The 18,794-nt window shown below is 43.2% G+C and overlaps 1 protein-coding gene across 3 annotated transcripts in view; it reads left to right on the forward strand.

Annotated features, from left to right (window-relative positions):
* The first annotated feature begins 6,861 nt into the window (after positions 1–6,861).
* Positions 6,862–18,794, forward strand: part of htr5ab (5-hydroxytryptamine (serotonin) receptor 5A, genome duplicate b) — a 14,237-nt gene continuing 2,304 nt past the window's right edge. Inside the window, exons 1-3 of one of the 3 annotated variants that reach the window (XM_034236327.1) lie at positions 6,862–6,974; positions 11,566–12,327; positions 17,450–18,794. The exon at positions 17,450–18,794 is cut by the window's right edge and continues 2,304 nt beyond it. In XM_034236327.1, coding sequence (XP_034092218.1) covers positions 11,620–12,327; positions 17,450–17,782 — 1,041 coding nt within the window. In that variant the 5' untranslated portion in view covers positions 6,862–6,974; positions 11,566–11,619 and the 3' untranslated portion in view covers positions 17,783–18,794. Of the gene's footprint in view, positions 6,979–11,565; positions 12,328–17,449 lie in introns of all 3 variants that reach the window. The other 2 variants (XM_034236329.1, XM_034236328.1) reach the window with 2 other exon arrangements.

The raw sequence follows: 18,794 nt of genomic DNA on the forward strand, positions 1-18,794 counted from the left end.
GAGTTTATGATTCAACATCAAAAAGGTATATATACTTTACCTTCTGAGACTGTCAGGTTATGTAGTGCCACTTAAGAAGTTGGTTGTTTAGATAGAATCCTGAAGATAAAGTCAAAATGTCATTGTCACATTGTTCTGGAAGTAAACAAAGGGGAGTGATGGGGAGAAACTCAGATGCTAGCTTTTGCAGACTGTTTACATGCACAACAACTATAACACACTACAGGAAAGAGAACCCCCTAAAAAGCACCTCTTTAACCCTCAGGAGTCGACCGTCACGCCGACAAATATTGAGAATTGAGAGATAGTTAGATACATTTAGAGTTTTGAAGATATAACTGGTATTTTTGTTATGGAGAACTCTGAACGTGAGTCAGCTTGTTTTTTGACATGGAGGATAAATAAAACGCCTCTGGATACACCTGCTATTTGTTCATCAAATGTGTATATAGGTTCATGCTACCTCAATCAAACTTTTACATTATCATAGTGACATCCCAGGTATTTCCAGCTTTCAAAATGTTTGTGTTACCTATAGTACAAATAATATCACTTTCGAAATCTGTTTTTACGTTTTTTGGGCAATTTTGCATCCAAAATGTTCATCTAGTACACATGTGTCAAACTCAAGGCCCGGGGGCCAAATCAGGCCCGTGGTGGATTTAATTTCGGCCCGCAGGCTAATTTCTAATTACTATTAGATCTGGCCCGCCGGTATATTGCACACACACCTTCACTCCATCCTGAGGGTCTCCTCAGCTCAGAGCCTGAGCCCAAACATTGATGACCTTGCACCCAAGATGAGATGCCAAGTGTCTGAACTAGCATCACAGAGCAGCAACCTGAGTTTAATGGATGTTTCCTTCTGCACTCTCTCTCAGGACAACAGGGCATGTTTGGTTTTCTCATTTAAGCTTTGTTAGTTCCAGGTTTAATATGTGCAATAAGTTCATTTCAATAAGCTCTGCAAGAAACATTGAACCAGTCCGGCCCTCGACTAGTACCCATTTTTTGATTTTGGCCCACTGTGTATTTGAGTTTGACCCCCCTGATCTAGTATGTCAAAATGTAAAAAATAACTATCAGTTTATATAGGTGAGGTTGTCTTAAAACGATAGATACCAAACATTGACATTTTAAACATTTCTTAATGGGAGTAAGTGAAAACAAAAGTAGGCGAAAACGGCCAAATTAGCCCAGGACTCTAAAGGGTTAAGAGAGACTTTGGAGGATCAAAGGGCGGACAGAGGGGCCTAATGTGAAATCCTATGACCGTATGCTTAACATACAATTACTGCAAGCCGGACACACAGCTGAATTTATGTGGCAGGTTTATCACCTTAGGTCCCAGATCCGAGACTAGATCAAATTCCCTGGTCATTTTTCAGGACAGTAAACGTGAACATGTGTAGATGCTGACAGCGTTAAACTCTGGGAATAAATGATGAGCCTGCCAGGACAAGGTCAGCGATGTGATTTACAGCGACGTCAAGAAGAACACATGGATAACAAACAGCTCATGCCTCAGAAAGAGCGGAACAGAGCAGAGTGTGATGTTTGCATTCACTGAGGTGATTAACTGCCAAACAGGACACAGTGTGATCTTTCCGGTGACACAGAGTTAAATGTTAAGCTTGATTAGTGCTTTTTTTAGTTCTTGACAAACAACTGCGTAATACGAGCCCTTTTCATCTTAAGCTACTGAACTGATCAAGTCTGCAGACTAAACCGCAGCAAATGCCAGCATGTCATCAGTTTGAATAAGCAGCACTTGGCACTGACACTTTAAGTGGGTTGCATTAATGCCTTCATGGCTCAGTAATTAGCAAGACTCAATTTCACAGAGCAGGTTATTCAGCAGGGACAGCTACCGTGCATCAGGAGGGAGGAGAGACAACACTGTGGGAGGAAGGAAAGGACACAAGAGGAGGAGAAAGGGACAAAGGGAAGGAGACATAGGGCAAAGCAAAAGTTTGTAAATTACACATTGGAATGAGTGACGGAGGAAGAAAAGGAGATATAGGGAAGAAGGGAAGGACTCAAAGTAGGAGAGAGGGGTCGAAGGGAAGGAGATCAATCAATCAATCAATGTTTATTTATATAGCCCAATATCACAAATGTTACATTTGTCTCAGTGGACTTCACAGTTTGTACAAAATATCAGTATGACAATACGACACCCTCTGTCCTTAGACCCTCACATCGTACAAGGAAAAACTTCCGAAGAAAACCCACAGTTTAAAGGGAAAAATGGGAGAAACCTCATGTTAGGAGGAAAGCAAGTAGGAGATGGGGAGGAAGGAGGGGAGAAATAGGACATAAGAAAAGTAGTAGAGAGAGGAAGGAAAGGAGATATTGGGAGGAAAGAAAGGATACAAGGGTAAGAGATGGGGAGGAAGGAAAGGAGATGTTGGGAGGAAAGAAGGGGACCCAAGTCTATGAGATAGGGAGAAAGGAAAGGAGACATGGGGAAGAAGGAAAGGTCTTAAAGGTAGAAGAGAGGAAGGAAGGAAAGGAGACATACGGTAGGTCAAATGGGAAGTAGTACACATTATAATGGAGAGAAAAGGGAGGAGATGCTAGGAGGAAAGAAAGGACACGAGTGTAAGAGAGAGGAAGGAAGGAAAGTAGACATTGGGAGGAAGGAAAGGAGGCAACAGGGAGTAAAGGGGGAGGAGGAATTGCAGTGGGAGGCAGGGAAGACCACAGCAATCAAATGTTCCCCTGAGTGGAGGATAATGTGATAAATGGAAAAGTGAGCCTATGTGTGTGCAGCTGCATATCTCATGTTTAGTTATCACAGAACACTCATCCTACTTCAGAGGATGTTTCAAACAAATCCTGCATTTAAAGGAAGTGAATGATAATCATATAAACAGCCATTTTACCCATCAAGGTTACGGATCGAAGGAAGTGGAAGATGGGACGTTTATTGTGCAGCAGAAGCAGCTATAAAGCAGAGTGCATGCATTGTTTTAACAAGGACTTAATGCAGGCTGCTGCCAAGAAGTTTCACTGACGGTAATGAACAAGGAGCTGGCTACTGTACCAAACCTTTATTCTCATGTATCACTACTTATTAACGTGACTGAAGATGTGTCTGTGATGCTAAACAGCAGGTTTATAGTCAGGGCATTGCTCCGTGCTGTCGTTGTATAATATTAAAGGACAGTTGGATGTCAGTTACCTTCAAAGTCACTGGTAGACTGTGGGGGAGGAAAAAAGCTGCAGAAGTTTGGATTCCCATATGTTAGATGAAACATGAAGAGCTCTCCAGGGTGGCCCTATGTGCATGAAAATGTGATGGTTTGCCCTTTCAGAGGAAGAATTGTGATGCAATGCAGTAATGTCTGTCCTTAAAATGAAGACGTGCCCTTTGCCCTTCCTGCAGAGAAAATGTGAAGACGTGCACATTAAAGCACCGTCTTATATCAGCTTATATCACAAGGCTTAGGCAGGTTGCTAACACGTGTCTAAATGAGACGTCATCACACCCAACATTAGCCACCTTTAGCTTAGCGGTGGTGACCTGAAGTCATGTGACCGTGCTGTAGTTCCTTTATAGCCCAACATTAGCCACCTTTAGCTTAGCAGTGGTGACGTGAAGTCATGTGACCGTGCTGTAGTTCCTTTATAGCCCAACATTAGCCACCTTTAGCTTAGCAGTGGTGACCTGAAGTCATGTGACCGTGCTGTAGTTCCTTTATAGCCCAACATTAGCCACCTTTAGCTTAGCGGTGGTGACGTGAAGTCATGTGACCGTGCTGTAGTTCCTATATAGCCCAACATTAGCCACCTTTAGCTTAGCGGTGGTGACGTGAAGTTATGTGACCGTGCTGTAGTTCCTTTATAGCCCAACATTAGCCACCTTTAGCTTAGCGGTGGTGACGTGAAGTTATGTGACCGTGCTGTAGTTCCTTTATAACCCAACATTAGCCTCCTTTAGCTTAGCGGTGGTGATGTGAAGTCATGTGACCGTGCTGTAGTTCCTTTATAGCCCAACATTAGCCTCCTTTAGCTTAGCGGTGGTGACTTGAAGTCATGTGACCGTGCTGTAGTTCCTTTATAGCCCAACATTAGCCTCCTTTAGCTTAGCGGTGGTGACCTGAAGTCATGTGACCGTGTTGTAGTTCCTTTATAGCCCAACATTAGCCACCTTTAGCTTAGCGGTGGTGACGTGAAGTTATGTGACCGTGCTGTAGTTCCTTTATAGCCCAACATTAGCCTCCTTTAGCTTAGCGGTGGTGATGTGAAGTCATGTGACCGTGCTGTAGTTCCTTTATAGCCCAACATTAGCCTCCTTTAGCTTAGCGGTGGTGACTTGAAGTCATGTGACCGTGCTGTAGTTCCTTTATAGCCCAACATTAGCCTCCTATAGCTTAGCGGTGGTGACGTGAAGTCATGTGACCGTGCTGTAGTTCCTTTATATACCAACATTAGCTTAGCGGTGGTGACGTGAAGTCATGTGACCGTGCTGTAGTTCCTTTATAGCCCAACATTAGCCTCCTTTAGCTTAGCGGTGGTGACGTGAAGTCATGTGAGCGTGCTGTAGTTCCTTTATAGCCCAACATTAGCCTCCTTTAGCTTAGCGGTGGTGACGTGAAGTAATGTGACCGTGCTGTAGTTCCTTTATAGCCCAACATTCGCCACCTTTAGCTTAGCGGTGGTGACGTGAAGTCATGTGACCGTGCTGTAGTTCCTTTATAGGCCAACATTAGCTTTTTACTTCAGAAATCATAAAGTGGTGTTAATATGTGGAAATTATCTTGTTCGACAAAACGTGGAAGTATCATAAACGTTTGTTTGACACAGATTTTGCAATAATCAAAAATCCAAGGGGAAAAATATCATTGCTTTTTTTGTCACCTTACTTCTTCCTTCTCTCTGTCTGTACCTGTGTACTCTCATGTTCCGATAACCCAGCGTCCCCCAAATTTCTTTTTTGTGTCTATCTACCCCGGGATCCTGAGTCGTGGCTGATCCTGTGGTCCTGTGCCCTGGATCCTCTATCCTGAGTCCTGGACTTCGAGTCGTGGCTGAACCTGTCTCTGCGGTCCTGCCTGACTCTCGTCATGCTGCTTCCCTGATGGCTCCCACAGGAGTGCTGACATCCTCGTGGATTCATCTTCTTATTATACACACATGCATTTCCAAACATTTGGTCTACCTAAGCTGTAAAATGTATTATCTCTTCAATTTACACACGGCATCTACAGTATTGTATTGCACGTCTGTCCGTCCTGGGAGAGGGATCCCTCCTTCGTTGCTCTCCCTGAGGTTTCTCCCATTTTCCCTTTAAACTGTGGGGTTTCTCTGGAAGTGTTTCCTTGTACGATGTGAGGGTTTAAGGACAGAGGGTGTCGTATTGTCATACTGATATTCTGTACAAACTGTGAAGTCCACTGAGACTAATGTAACATTTGTGATATTGGGCTATATAAATAAACATTGATTGATGATTGATTGATTGTCGAGGGGCTCCTTTGCGATAATGACTAATAACAAATTATTACACAATTCTGATCCTAACCGCCACTGTTAAAAGTCTGATATTATAAAGTCAATCAGAATTCCTTTTAGATCATCCTCCTGGTCTTACATAGTCAGATGTCTATTGCTGGTAAAGATTAAAAACACATGGGCAAGATAGATTTGTTTACTAAATGAAAACACATTAAATAAATAATGTATACATGGATGCTAAACAATCACAGTGTTCTTTTCCTGTAAGCAGAGTGTTATTGCAGAGAGATGCAGAATATGCTTATTTTATTAAATCAATAACCCTGGGAGATTTCCTCAGGACAAAGCAAGTGTCCTTATGGAAAGTCTAAATAAAGCTCCACCAGGTGAAACAAGGTGCATCAGTCGCCCTGAGGTTTGAAAATACTACTTTGCTATAAAGATCATTAATCTGCAGGACATGAGGGGAAATGCCATGGGAGCAGAGGTGGAGGAAGTACTCAGATCTTGATCTTGTACTTGAGTAAAAGTAGAAGTACTCAGATCTTGTACTTGAGTAAAAGTAGAAGTACTCAGATATTGTACTTGAGTAAAAGTAGAAGTAGGCTACTCAGATCTTGTACTTGAGTAAAAGTACCAGAGTGTAGGAATACTCTGTTACAGTAAAAGTCCTGCATTCAAAATGTTCCTCAAGTAAAAGTAGAAAAGTATTATCATCAAAATATAGTGAAAGTAGCGACAGTAAAAGTAGTCGTTGTGCAGATTGGTCCATTTCAGAATAATATATATGATATGTTTTATAATAATTGATCATGAAAGTGTTCTCAAAGCTGGTGAAGGTGCAGCTAGTTTGAAGTACTTTGTATACTGCAGGGTAGCTGGTGGATTTACTCCAGGTGGAACTAAAGTCTGATTCAACACTTGATTACATTTCACATCATTCATCCAGATCTGTAAAGTAACTAAAGGTATTTAATACATGTATTCTACATTCCCTGCAGTTATCCATGTAGTCTGAGACATTGTTTACAGCTTAAAAGGGGGTTAAATAAAATGTGTTGATTTTGTGTTAAAACCATACAGACCGGTCCAATTTGACCGGGAGAAACCAAAGTAAAGGGGGAGTAACGAACACCACAGAAGTACAGTACTTGAGTAAATGTACTTAGTTACTTTACACCACTGATGGTATCATGCATCATAAAGCAGCAGGTCTCGTGTCTCCTCGGGAAACCTGTGATCTCTGCAGAATAAAGACAGAGAGTTTCTCCCATGTAGAAAGTGCGCTGTTTATCATCTGAACCGGAATCCCCCCCCCCCCCCTTTGCGATAAGTGCGTGGTTCATTCCAGCGGCTGTGTTTCCTCAGTGCGAAGTGTGTTTGTGTTGTCCCTCCGCACACACTCACGCATGCACGCACGCACACACACACGGAGTGGATTTCGATGGAGCGGTTAAGACCGAGAACGCATCATCTCATGGAGGACTGCTTTACGCCGAACTGTCACTGAGGTAGGTTCGTGAATCGCTGATTTCTAACAGATTTTGTGTGCATTAAAATCCCCAAATGTGTCTAAGTGCAGAGAGGAAGCCACATGGGACCACGTGAGCTCCGAGGGGAATATGTTTACGCTAAAGTTATTATTAATTAATTCTGCAGGAACTGTGTATTTCAATGAATTATGCACCTCTGAATCAATTCTCTCAATGAGTAAGAGGAGCTTGCTTTGAGTATGTTATTCAAAAGCATGTTCAACCCATCGAGAGATAAAGTGCTAAAGCTGCTGAATGCACAGGAGGATTCCATTAAATTACAAGCTCCTTAATTATTCTCATATGAGAGGACACATCCACATACCTCTCCATGCTTCCACCTGCTACATTTCACAGCTTTAAAGCCTCGGGGAAATTGCATATCAAATGAGTGTATAACCGTACCAGAATGAAGAGCTGTGCACAAAGAGATCGTCTGCAGGTGAAATCACGAGGTTACTAGTATTTTTACACAAAGACAGAAAGGAATCGAGCTGTCAAAGTACTTGTCAAAGTACAAAGTGTACTTTCCACCTGCAGCCTTCAGTGATTCTGCTTTGTTTTTAGCCGGATGATCGTATAGAAAGTGCCAAAAAGAAAGCATGCAGAGGAAGCAGAAACTAATCAAAATCGTCTAGTAGGCTATGCATTAAAATGACTATTCTTTGAGCAGATTTAATTTGCAGCAATGAGAACTTAATTTAAAATGCAAAAACATTCATCGTATTTTCCATCGGTGCCATTCTTGCAAAGGAGGATTTATTTACGGACTTGCTAATTCCTTAATTATAATGAAATGTTTGTGGAAATACTTCCCTGCTGCAGCTCGGCAAACAATATGTTTCTCTGTCATAACCTTATTAATCCTGCTTGTATTCAAAAGTGAACGACCTTATCATTGTTAATGAGATGTCAATCCCCCTGTGTGCCTGTTTAATTCCTCACAGTTAACTAAAATACCCACAAGGCTCTGCAGCAGATATGCAGTGAACCGTCTGACACTCAAGTCTCAGGACAGAGAATGACCTGAGCTGACACTCAGCATCTAAAGAAACGCTCTGAAATGCATCCAGTTGTTATGCTTTGACGTCAGAGAGCATGATTCCTGTCTGTCAGGGTGTCTCTTCACTCCTCTCTCATGCGTCTTTCTCAAAGTGAGTGACAGCCCCTGTTTAAGGGAGGGTACGGGGATGTTTGATTGCCTGTTTCCTACACGACGGTTGTCAAATTTCACGGCTATTAGGCTTGTTAATAGGCGCTGGGAGAAGAGGGAGCAGAGAGTGCTTGGCTGGACCCTTTGATTATAGAGGGCATGGTTTGTGATGCTGAGGGACAGTGTCACATGTCACATAAATACAGCGCTGACAGGGACATAACTCGTACAGTGCTTACCTTTCGATGAGATTGAGAACGTGCAGATCACTTTGAGCGATCACACTGGGTGTACTGTGTGTGTTAACAGTTTTTCAACACAACATCCTTCGAATTTTGAGGAGGTTCTGATTGATTGATTAATGCAGCCAAAAGTCCAGCAAGAATATCATCCTTTTCATTAGATCCTGCTTTTTTAAGTCAAACTCAATCATAACCCTTTTCTACTGAAAAAGGGCCGCTCACAACAACAACAACAACAACAACAGATTGGCAGATTTGTTGCCAATGTGGTTCATTCACTGTCTGATTATCACAACCCCTGATGTATATATCCCCAAAAGTGAATGTTTCTCTGGTATTACATGTGCTGGTAGCATAGCCATCGAAGCTAATCTGACCACTTGTTGCATAATATTGTGGCATAAACTATTTTCTACTGGCATATTTTACCGGGCTATTTTTCAATATGATCTTACTTATGATAGTTTGACATGGCTATAATAAAAAAACAAGAGAAAGTTATACCGCTGCTTGCAAAACGATGATAATGGCAAATGGGTGGTCATTGAATTAGGGTATAAACCCACATGTATGCCTGGTTAGTGTTGCCTGGATTTATATAAGTGTGTTTTTATATTATTGTGTAGTAACGTTCGAGTCAATTTGCAACACAAAAAACTGGTTTGAAATCGAGCACTGGCTCCGAACTGGCACTGGAAACTCTTTAGTGGAAAAGGGTATCAGAGACAATTGTTTCAACAAATGATATGCACTCATTATGGACACTTACACTGCACTCAGAGGCCTGGGGAAAAGAAAAGTCACCCAGATCGCTATATTACAGTGCCACAAGGACTAGAATTATTACATGGTATTATATTCAAGATTGTGGGTAAACTGGTTCAAGAAACTGTGATTTATCAACAATCCATGAAAGATTGTTAGAAGCACGAACAGCTAAAGCATGAGTTTTATTTATTTCTAAGTATGAAATTATAATTAATGATTATAATTACCATCTTAAATCAGGCACGTCTAAATATGCTTTCCAAAACACGAGGCATGAAATCATGATTGCCCCCAGTGATGCTGCTGTAAAATCATTCTTCTGTGAATCAGTTATCATAATTTTAGACAAACACTTCATAAGTTTGTAGTTGATTTATGTTATTAAAGGGGCCCTATTATGCTCACAATCAGGTGTATATCAGTATCTAGTGTCTCTACTTTAAAGAGTCCTCTCCTGCTGATGTTCAGGTGTATATCAGTATCTAGTGTCTCTACTTTAAAGAGTCCTCTCCTGCTGATGTTCAGGTGTATATCAGTATCTAGTGTCTCTACTTTAAAGAGTCCTCTCCTGCTGGTGTTCAGGTGTATATCAGTATGTAGTGTCTCTACTTTAAAGAGTCCTCTCCTGCTGATGTTCAGGTGTATATCAGTATGTAGTGTCTCTACTTTAAAGAGTCCTCTCCTGCTGATGTTCAGGTGTATATCAGTATGTAGTGTCTCTACTTTAAAGAGTCCTCTCCTGCTGATGTTCAGGTGTATATCAGTATGTAGTGTCTCTACTTTAAAGAGTCCTCTCCTGCTGATGTTCAGGTGTATATCAGTATGTAGTGTCTCTACTTTAAAGAGTCCTCTCCTGCTGATGTTCAGGTGTATATCAGTATGTAGTGTCTCTACTTTAAAGAGTCCTCTCCTGCTGATGTTCAGGTGTATATCAGTATGTAGTGTCTCTACTTTAAAGAGTCCTCTCCTGCTGATGTTCAGGTGTATATCAGTATGTAGTTTCTCTACTTTAAAGAGTCCTCTCCTGCTGATGTTCAGGTGTATATCAGTATGTAGTGTCTCTACTGGGACATGTCTCCATGCTTTAATGTTCAAAATGCTACAACCCTGTGTCTCTCCTATCTAAAATGAAAATAGATGCAGCTTCTTAAAACCCACAAGTCCACGATGTTGCACCGAGGAATCTCTGGATTCGAGAGTGAGGTGGTCCCCGTATGACTGCACAACAAAGACTCCACTTAAAACCGTTCACTTTGCAACACAGGTCTGACTTTGATGCAAATCAAAGGACGGCAGTGGGTTGATGAAACTGAATATTTATGGTATTTTCCAGAGTACTTTGGAGCCTTTTTAGCGGCAGATGAAATTGCACTTGAAAGTTGTAGGTGGGTTGCTTGATGGCTGTTTCGAAAACTCAAGAGCTTTTTACTATAGTGAGAAAATCACTATAGTGTATACACAGTGCATTTACACAGAAGTTAAAACTATTAGCAGTGCTGTATCTTTAACCTTCAGCATATATCATTTAATCTAATCACTGATGCAAAAGAGAACATTGCACCCTTTGTTAACTTCACTAATCACTACATACCACTCGCGCTCCTATTGGCTACCGCTCCAACACATTGTACGTGATAGAGATGTCCCGCCCCCTTAGCCTAAGTGGTTGACCAATCACAACAGAGCCGGCCAGCTAACCAATCAGAGCAGACTGGGCTCTGGTTTCAGACAGAGGGTGAAAAGAGGTGCTGCAGCACAGGCAGTATGAGAACAATAAGAGCTTTTTGAACATTAAACAGACCTCAGTCTTTGGTAGTTATGAATTAAATTAGTTAGTGATTGGATACCTTAATTTATTAATGACAAAAGTATAGTATATCAAAGTATAAACATACCATTTTGAAACTATTCAATTTTTGCCTATAACTCATCTGTGTTTAAGAGTATATGTTACAAAATTGGTCAAACTTATTGATGACTTTTTTCTTTATTGTATGCTTTGCCTCTCTGTGCATTTCGAATCCAAATTTGCTGACATTTTGATCATTATTTCTCGAGATACATGCGATAAAGGCCGACTCAGTCCCCTTAAGCGAGGCCTACATTGTCACCATTTCTGGTTATCAATCAAAAATAATACATTTGCAGTAAAATATTTGTATACAACCATCCTCTTCAGAAATAAACATATTACAGTAATACAGGGGATTGTGCTTTGCCTCAACCTTAGTTCCCCCTAAAACATTCACAATAACTCAAAACATTTCCCCCATTCACGATATCTCTTATGAAAAGGCAATATTCAATATAGGCTCTACATACCTTCCTTCCTCAGTTCCTACATGTCACAAAATACCAATCTGAAAATGCACATCTTTAAAACAATTTCTCCCGCCTCTCTCTCCAGGATGCATCACCTCTCTGCTGCAGAAACTGCCTCTGAGTCCTCTGAGCAGCTACCATGGCGTACCCTAACACCAGCTCACTGACAGCCAACTCCAGTGGATCTCTGGGGGGTCACGACCACGGGGGAAACATCTACCGGCCTTTCTCTGTTTTCAGCGTGCTCACTCTCACGTTACTGGCCATGCTGGTGGTGGCCACGTTTGTGTGGAACCTGCTGGTGCTGGTGACCATCCTGAGGGTGAGGACTTTCCACCGTGTGCCGCACAACCTCGTAGCATCCATGGCTATCTCCGACGTCATGGTGGCCGCCTTAGTGATGCCGCTCAGCCTCGTCCATGAGCTCAACGGCCGGAAGTGGAAACTGGGACGAGTTCTGTGTCAGGTTTGGATCTCCTTCGATGTTCTCTGCTGCACGGCCAGCATCTGGAACGTGACGGCCATCGCGCTGGACCGCTACTGGTCCATCACCCGGCACCTGGAGTACACTCTGAAGACGCGTAAAAAGATCTCCAACGTGATGATCGCGCTCACCTGGCTGCTGTCGTCCATCATCTCCCTGTCGCCTCTGTTCGGCTGGGGGGAGACCTACACGGAGGGGATGAAGTGCCAGGTGAGCCAGGAGCCGTCCTACACCATCTTCTCCACCTTCGGAGCCTTTTACCTGCCGCTCTGCGTGGTGCTGTTTGTTTACTGGAAGATCTACAAGGCCGCCAAGTTTCGCATCGGCACCCGCAAGACCAACACCATAACTCCCATGGCTGAGGTGATTATACTCATGACATGCCCAAAAATGACATCAATTATTATTGTGCGTTCATACCGGACATAAAACAAATGTTTCGGTTTTGAACACATTTCATTTTATTGGTTGAAAGCAAATCAGAGCTGAATATCTCTGCCTGTCATTGTTTGATTATAAGGCAATGGCACACCGATGTCATAGTTCGGAATATTTGTTCAGAAATGGCTGTTTTTAAAAGTATGTGTACAAACCAGACAGTATGCTATATTCATCCAACCTCCACCCAGAAAACACGCATTTTAAACCTTTCTTGCAGACACACTTGCCAAAGCATTCATTCCTGGTTCTTAATAATCAGTATGTAGTTACTTCGGTATCATTTTGATACGAGCATTACCATCAAATCAGAGGCAAATCTTCGCTGTGCATCCGGTGTGAATGCACCATTAGAAATCATAATATCATTATCCTCCCCCTTGTCTAGGTATTAGGTAATAGATATCACTGCTACATGTATAGAACAAACTGTGAGAAAGTTGGTAGAAAGCTCTTTGTCTGCAGTTCATTTTGAGTTGAGACTTTTTGCGCTGCAGCTTCAAAAACAATGTAAATATAAAGTTTATCAAGTCATGACTTTGAAGACCTTACAACCTTATATCTGAAACTGCCGTGCAGATGGTTTGACACGGTAGCAGAGTAGATAAACCAGCAAGAACGACAGCAGTGAGCGTGCAGGAGGTGACACAGCTGAGACCAGCGAAGAGAGCGAGGAGACAGCCAGCCGGAGAGAGAATCAATGCAGGAGACATGGCCCACCAGCCAGGGGGGCTGAAAGTGTTGCCCAAGCGAAGAGGAGAAGGCACAATGCTCCTGGCAAGTGCCCAGCATGAGATAGTGAGAGTGGAGAATGTGGGAAGAAAAGGCCATCGGGGGAGAAACTGTTTCTCTGAGTCAGTGAAAGAAGTCCCTACGAATAAAAAAGCTCTGACCTGGGAGCAGTAAGTAAGCGATGTGGAGCATGGGACAGAATAAGAGCCCTGAAACCTTATTACACTAGGCTGCAGCATTGTAGTTTCAGCCAGGAAACATGGGTGCAAATACATAAAGACACCAAGTTGCCAAAAAGTGTGCAGAAAACAGGGCTTTAAATATCGGCTCCTTTTGAACGCACCATCCACTTCTGCCCGGAAAACAAGAGAGCCACTGCAATATACAGTACAGAGGCAATCAGATGATTACTCAAGACTTCTCACAGACATTGTACATGCCTTACACACCCCTCACTAACATACAATTAGCATTAATGTGACACAGAGCGTCCCTCATGACTCCGAAAGAACTGCTCATGGCGAAGATGAGAACCATACTTCAAAATAATCCGGCCCCTAAGTGGTTCGACGAAGCCCTCATCAGACGCAGAGATGTAAAGACGTAGAGAGGACCAGCATCCATTATCCAGGAGGGATGGGAGTGCAGAGAATATAAAACAGAGTCCCAGGAGGAGGTGAAACCCAACACCAAGTGTGCATGAAGTGAGGGTAACGGGAACTAAGACTGTCCATACAGACCGGCAATATAGATTCGCACTTCAAGTATTAGCCCACACTACAGTCGAGCTTACAGAGAACACATACTGGGAGGAAGAGATGTCAAGGTTTTGGATAATACTATCAGACAGCTGGAATAAACGCTGTGAGAAGCGAGTTGTTTGGAAGGACTGATTATGTTAAGATTTGTTGGCCATGCAGAACATGTCTCCTTCTCCTCTGGCTGATGCCCCTGACCCACAAGTTACCGTGCAATTATTTATCATGATGAGCTATTTCAGCAGCAATCAGGGAAACATAAGCATCGGACGCATGAGCATACGGGCGAAATAATTGCAGCAATCCTGCTCATCACCGCCAGCTTGTTAATGTGCGTCGGCAGAAGGTAGAGGGTTATAAATATCACCTCCAGCACCTTTCTGGCTTTGGCGTTTCTCCAATCAGCCGACACGAAATTTCCCCCGTGAAAATAGAATCAGCGCCCACTTTTCACCTGCCATTATGGGGGGGGGGATGCAATCTGGATATCCCCAAATACACCTTAGTGATGGAGATTACACCATTCTTAAAGCAAACACCTTTTTCTTTCCCTTATTAAAGACTTCAACATCACCCAGAGTCGAAGAAATTGGCAAACATAGACAGAAGATGGAAATATTTAACCGAAAATACACATTTATGTAATGCATGTACTTTGAAACCCCCCCAAGATATTCGTTATTTATTCAAGTGCAACATCAATTTGCCTGAAATGTATCAAACTAATCAGCCCAGTCTCAAAATGCTGTAGTTAACCAACTCTGTGTCAAGTTTCATTAAACAGGCAATCACTCCCGTAGCTGGCAATTAAATGGAATACATTTTATTAGTTTTCCACAGACAAACACGCAACTTATGGGTTGCATTATACGTGTCTCATTACCCAGCCGAATGTTGTTCTCATCATTTCCCAGCGAACATCGAGGAGTCAAAGCACCAAGAGATGTGAGAGATAATAGACCTAATGCACCGCTCCATCAACAACACCCACTGAAAGACATTAAGACGTAGAGACAGCAGAAACACATTGTGCATCAGGTGAGGTGATGCACACACAACTTAACCCCATACCTCTCAGGAAAACATTACAAGTATAGTTTCAGAAAGAAGTTTTACGCTAGCTGGCACCAGTTGTGTTTGTGAAAACATTTCCATTAGCAGAAACACGCTACAGCTTCAGAAAGGATGCAGATATAAAAACACAAAGGTTCCACATGAAGAAACATCTTCAGCAACTTGAGGAGACGTTTACTAAAAGCTGCAGAAACACAACGGAGACCAGGGGACACTAAAGAGTGACGCACACAGCTGGGAGACCAGGGGACACTAAAGAGTGACGCACACAGCTGGGAGACCAGGGGACACTAAAGAGTGACGCACACAGCTGTGAGACCAGGGGACACTAAAGCGTGACGCACACAGCTGGGAGACCAGAGGACACTAAAGAGTGACGCACATAGCTGGGAGACCAGGGGACACTAAAGAGTGATGCACACAGCTGGGAGACCAGGGGACACTAAAGAGTGACGCACACAGCTGGGAGACCAGGGGACACTAAAGAGTGCCGCACACAGCTGGGAGACCAGGGGACACTAAAGAGTGACGCACACAGCTGTGAGACCAGGGGACACTAAAGCGTGACGCACACAGCTGGGAGGCCAGGGGACACTAAAGAGTGACGCACACAGCTGGGAGACCAGGGGACACTAAAGAGTGACGCACACAGCTGGGAGACCAGGGGACACTAAAGCGTGACGCACACAGCTGGGAGACCAGGGGACACTAAAGAGTGATGCACACAGCTGGGAGACCAGGGGACACTAAAGAGTGACGCACACAGCTGGGAGACCAGGGGACACTAAAGAGTGACGCACACAGCTGGGAGACCAGGGGACACTAAAGAGTGACGCACACAGCTGTGAGACCAGGGGACACTAAAGCGTGACGCACACAGCTGGGAGACCAGAGGACACTAAAGAGTGACGCACATAGCTGGGAGACCAGGGGACACTAAAGAGTGATGCACACAGCTGGGAGACCAGGGGACACTAAAGAGTGACGCACACAGCTGGGAGACCAGAGTACACTAAAGAGTGACGCACATAGCTGGGAGACCAGGGGACACTAAAGAGTGATGCACACAGCTGGGAGACAAGGGGACACTAAAGAGTGACGCACACAGCTGGGAGACCAGGGGACACTAAAGAGTGACGCACACTGTGGACCATTTAAGGTTGAATCTAACTCTTAGTTTGAAGACAACCTCATCACTGATACACTGTTAAAATGACAGTTTCCAGATGTTGGGGATATCTGTTGTTTAGATGCCTTCACTCCAACATAATGCAACCAGATGGTGTTTGTGTATTTCTGTATTTAGGCGTGATGTGTCCATTTAAAATGAAGATCTTCAGTTTAGCTGCTGCACCATCTGGAGTGGAAGTGTCTTAAACAATCCACAATCAATGTTCATCCCAACAGCACTATGCGTTCAACCTCTGCTGTAAATGGACCTGGTTCATATGTCTTATCAGTTTAAGACCATGCGGACCGGTATTGATTCGACTAAACCGCAGAGTGGACGAGTCTTCCATCCGGGTGCAGGATGCTTTGAATGTTGAGTTTAAAATGTTAGTCTGTGCTCTTTACTTCCGACACATTTAGCCGGATGCTTCGTCTTTATAAAAAGCCGAACGACCTGGGACACTTCACCTGATAAGAAGAAATAGAGTCAGCCTTGAGTTGAGCTCGGCAACAAATGAGTGAGAAGATTAACATTGACATTTCCTTTCTTTCCTCCTCCTCCCAGCCAAGCAGTGGGTTTGTGAAATGGCACGAAATGGGCTGCTGGAAAATGCAGATTAAGACACAGCTCCGTTTTTATGCTCTGTGTGTGTGTGTGTGTGGTCTATCATTACTATACTTTTGGGGACCTAAATCTGTTTACAGAGTCACGTGTGGGGACTGGCTTCCCTTATGGGGACAAAATGGAGGTCCCCATGAGGGGAATCATTAATTTTAGGTTGAAGACTTGGTTAGGGTAAGGTTAAGGGTTAGGGTTAGGCATGTGTTGGTTATGGTTAAGGTTAGGATAAGTCTCCAGGAAATGCATGTAAGTCAACGTAATGTCCCCTGAAGTGATGTATACATGGTACTGTGTGTGTGTGTGTGTGTGTGTGTGTGTGTGTGTGTGTGAGTGTGTGTGTGAGAAGAGTTTCAGGGTATAAAAAGGTGGGATATTAAGTAAAATAAATCTGGATATTTGAGGGATTTTTTGGGATAATTAAAGGTATGTTTTTGAATAATTTGAGTAAAAAATCGAATATATTATGATAGAAAAAGTTGGAATATACTGAGAGAATGTATGTCATACAACAAATGATGTGTGTGTGTGTGTGTGTGTGTGTGTGTGTTGATTCCCACTTCTATTCAGCTTTCTTTGGAGCAGCCTATATTGTGAAAGATATTGCTTTTTCTCAGTCTGACGCTTTAACTAAAAAAGTGTCTGATTGTTGAATCAATGCACTTTTTTCACAACTGTCTGATCCCTCCCTCAGGTGAAGGATGAAGGCCAGCAGCCTCAGATGGTGTTTACCGTGCGCCACGCCACCGTGACCTTCCAGACGGACGGCGACACGTGGCGCGAGCAGAAGGAGAAAAAGGCGGCGCTGATGGTGGGCATTTTGATCGGCGTCTTTGTACTTTGCTGGATCCCCTTCTTCATCACGGAGCTCATCGTGCCGCTGTGCTCCTGCGACATCCCGCCCGTCTGGAAGAGCATCTTCCTGTGGCTGGGGTACTCCAACTCCTTCTTCAACCCGCTCATATACACTGCCTTTAATAAGAACTACAACAACGCCCTGAGGAACCTGTTCTCTCGGCAGCGCTGAGCCTCTCTGCTCAGACTCGATCACCAGCATCTCTCAGTGGGAATCCTCTTCGTCACTCAACCCTCCTTCAGATGGACGATTACCCAGAGACTATCTATGAAAAACAATGTCTGTGTGTTGTTTTTATTTGTTGTGCTGAGGTAACCTCACAGCTGGACTGAGACGGGTGTCTGAGCGACTTTATCCGCAAAGAAAGGAATAAAAGTGGATCTTTAAAACGAGGATACAAGCACTCTCTGTTCATCTCTCAAAAAGCCAGTTTTGCCACTTTTCAAAATTGCCGTCACTTCCAGCTGAGGAAACAATATTTTCCCAATGAGTTTCAACCACTGGATCAGTTCTTGTGATTTTGGCTACGGGGAAGTCAAATGTACTATTCACTGCTTTCTGTGTCAAAAAAGAAGCTTCTGACGCCGGAATTTAGTTTCTATGTGGTCAAAACTGTATGATTTGACACCATGATCATTTATTTAGGGAAAGTGAAAGGGATTTTATGGCAACAAATGTCATTATCAAGCCATCATTGGTGGCATTCTTGGATTTCATAGTGGATAACAGGCTTTTTAAAACCTCAAAAGAGTTTCTGTGCCAATGTTAGGACCCACTTTCCCTACATTCAATTATCAGCAGAACTACATTGCGTCTCAGGCTTATTGGAGAAGACATCAACAGTTTCATCATCACATGTGAAGCTGCTGAGAATCATTTCAAAGTAAAGCTGGGAGAAATATTTGTACAAAAAGATCCTCATAAATAAAAAGAACAAGAACAGACTGTGGAGTCTTTTCCAAACCAAAAGTGTAGATGACATTTAAAAATGTTTGAGTACAGCAAAGAGGGATTTTATCTGACCTGAAACGCTCCATAGGTACACAAGGAATTTATTCACACACACACTTCTAGATAAAGGTATCTCCTCTGATGCTGTGTACACACACACACACACACACACACACACACACACACACACACACACACACACACACGCCTTTTGTAAAGCAGGAAAATAGCA

Source organism: Gymnodraco acuticeps, unplaced genomic scaffold (assembly GCF_902827175.1).
Source record: "Gymnodraco acuticeps unplaced genomic scaffold, fGymAcu1.1, whole genome shotgun sequence".
Taxonomy (NCBI): Eukaryota; Metazoa; Chordata; class Actinopteri; order Perciformes; family Bathydraconidae; genus Gymnodraco; species Gymnodraco acuticeps.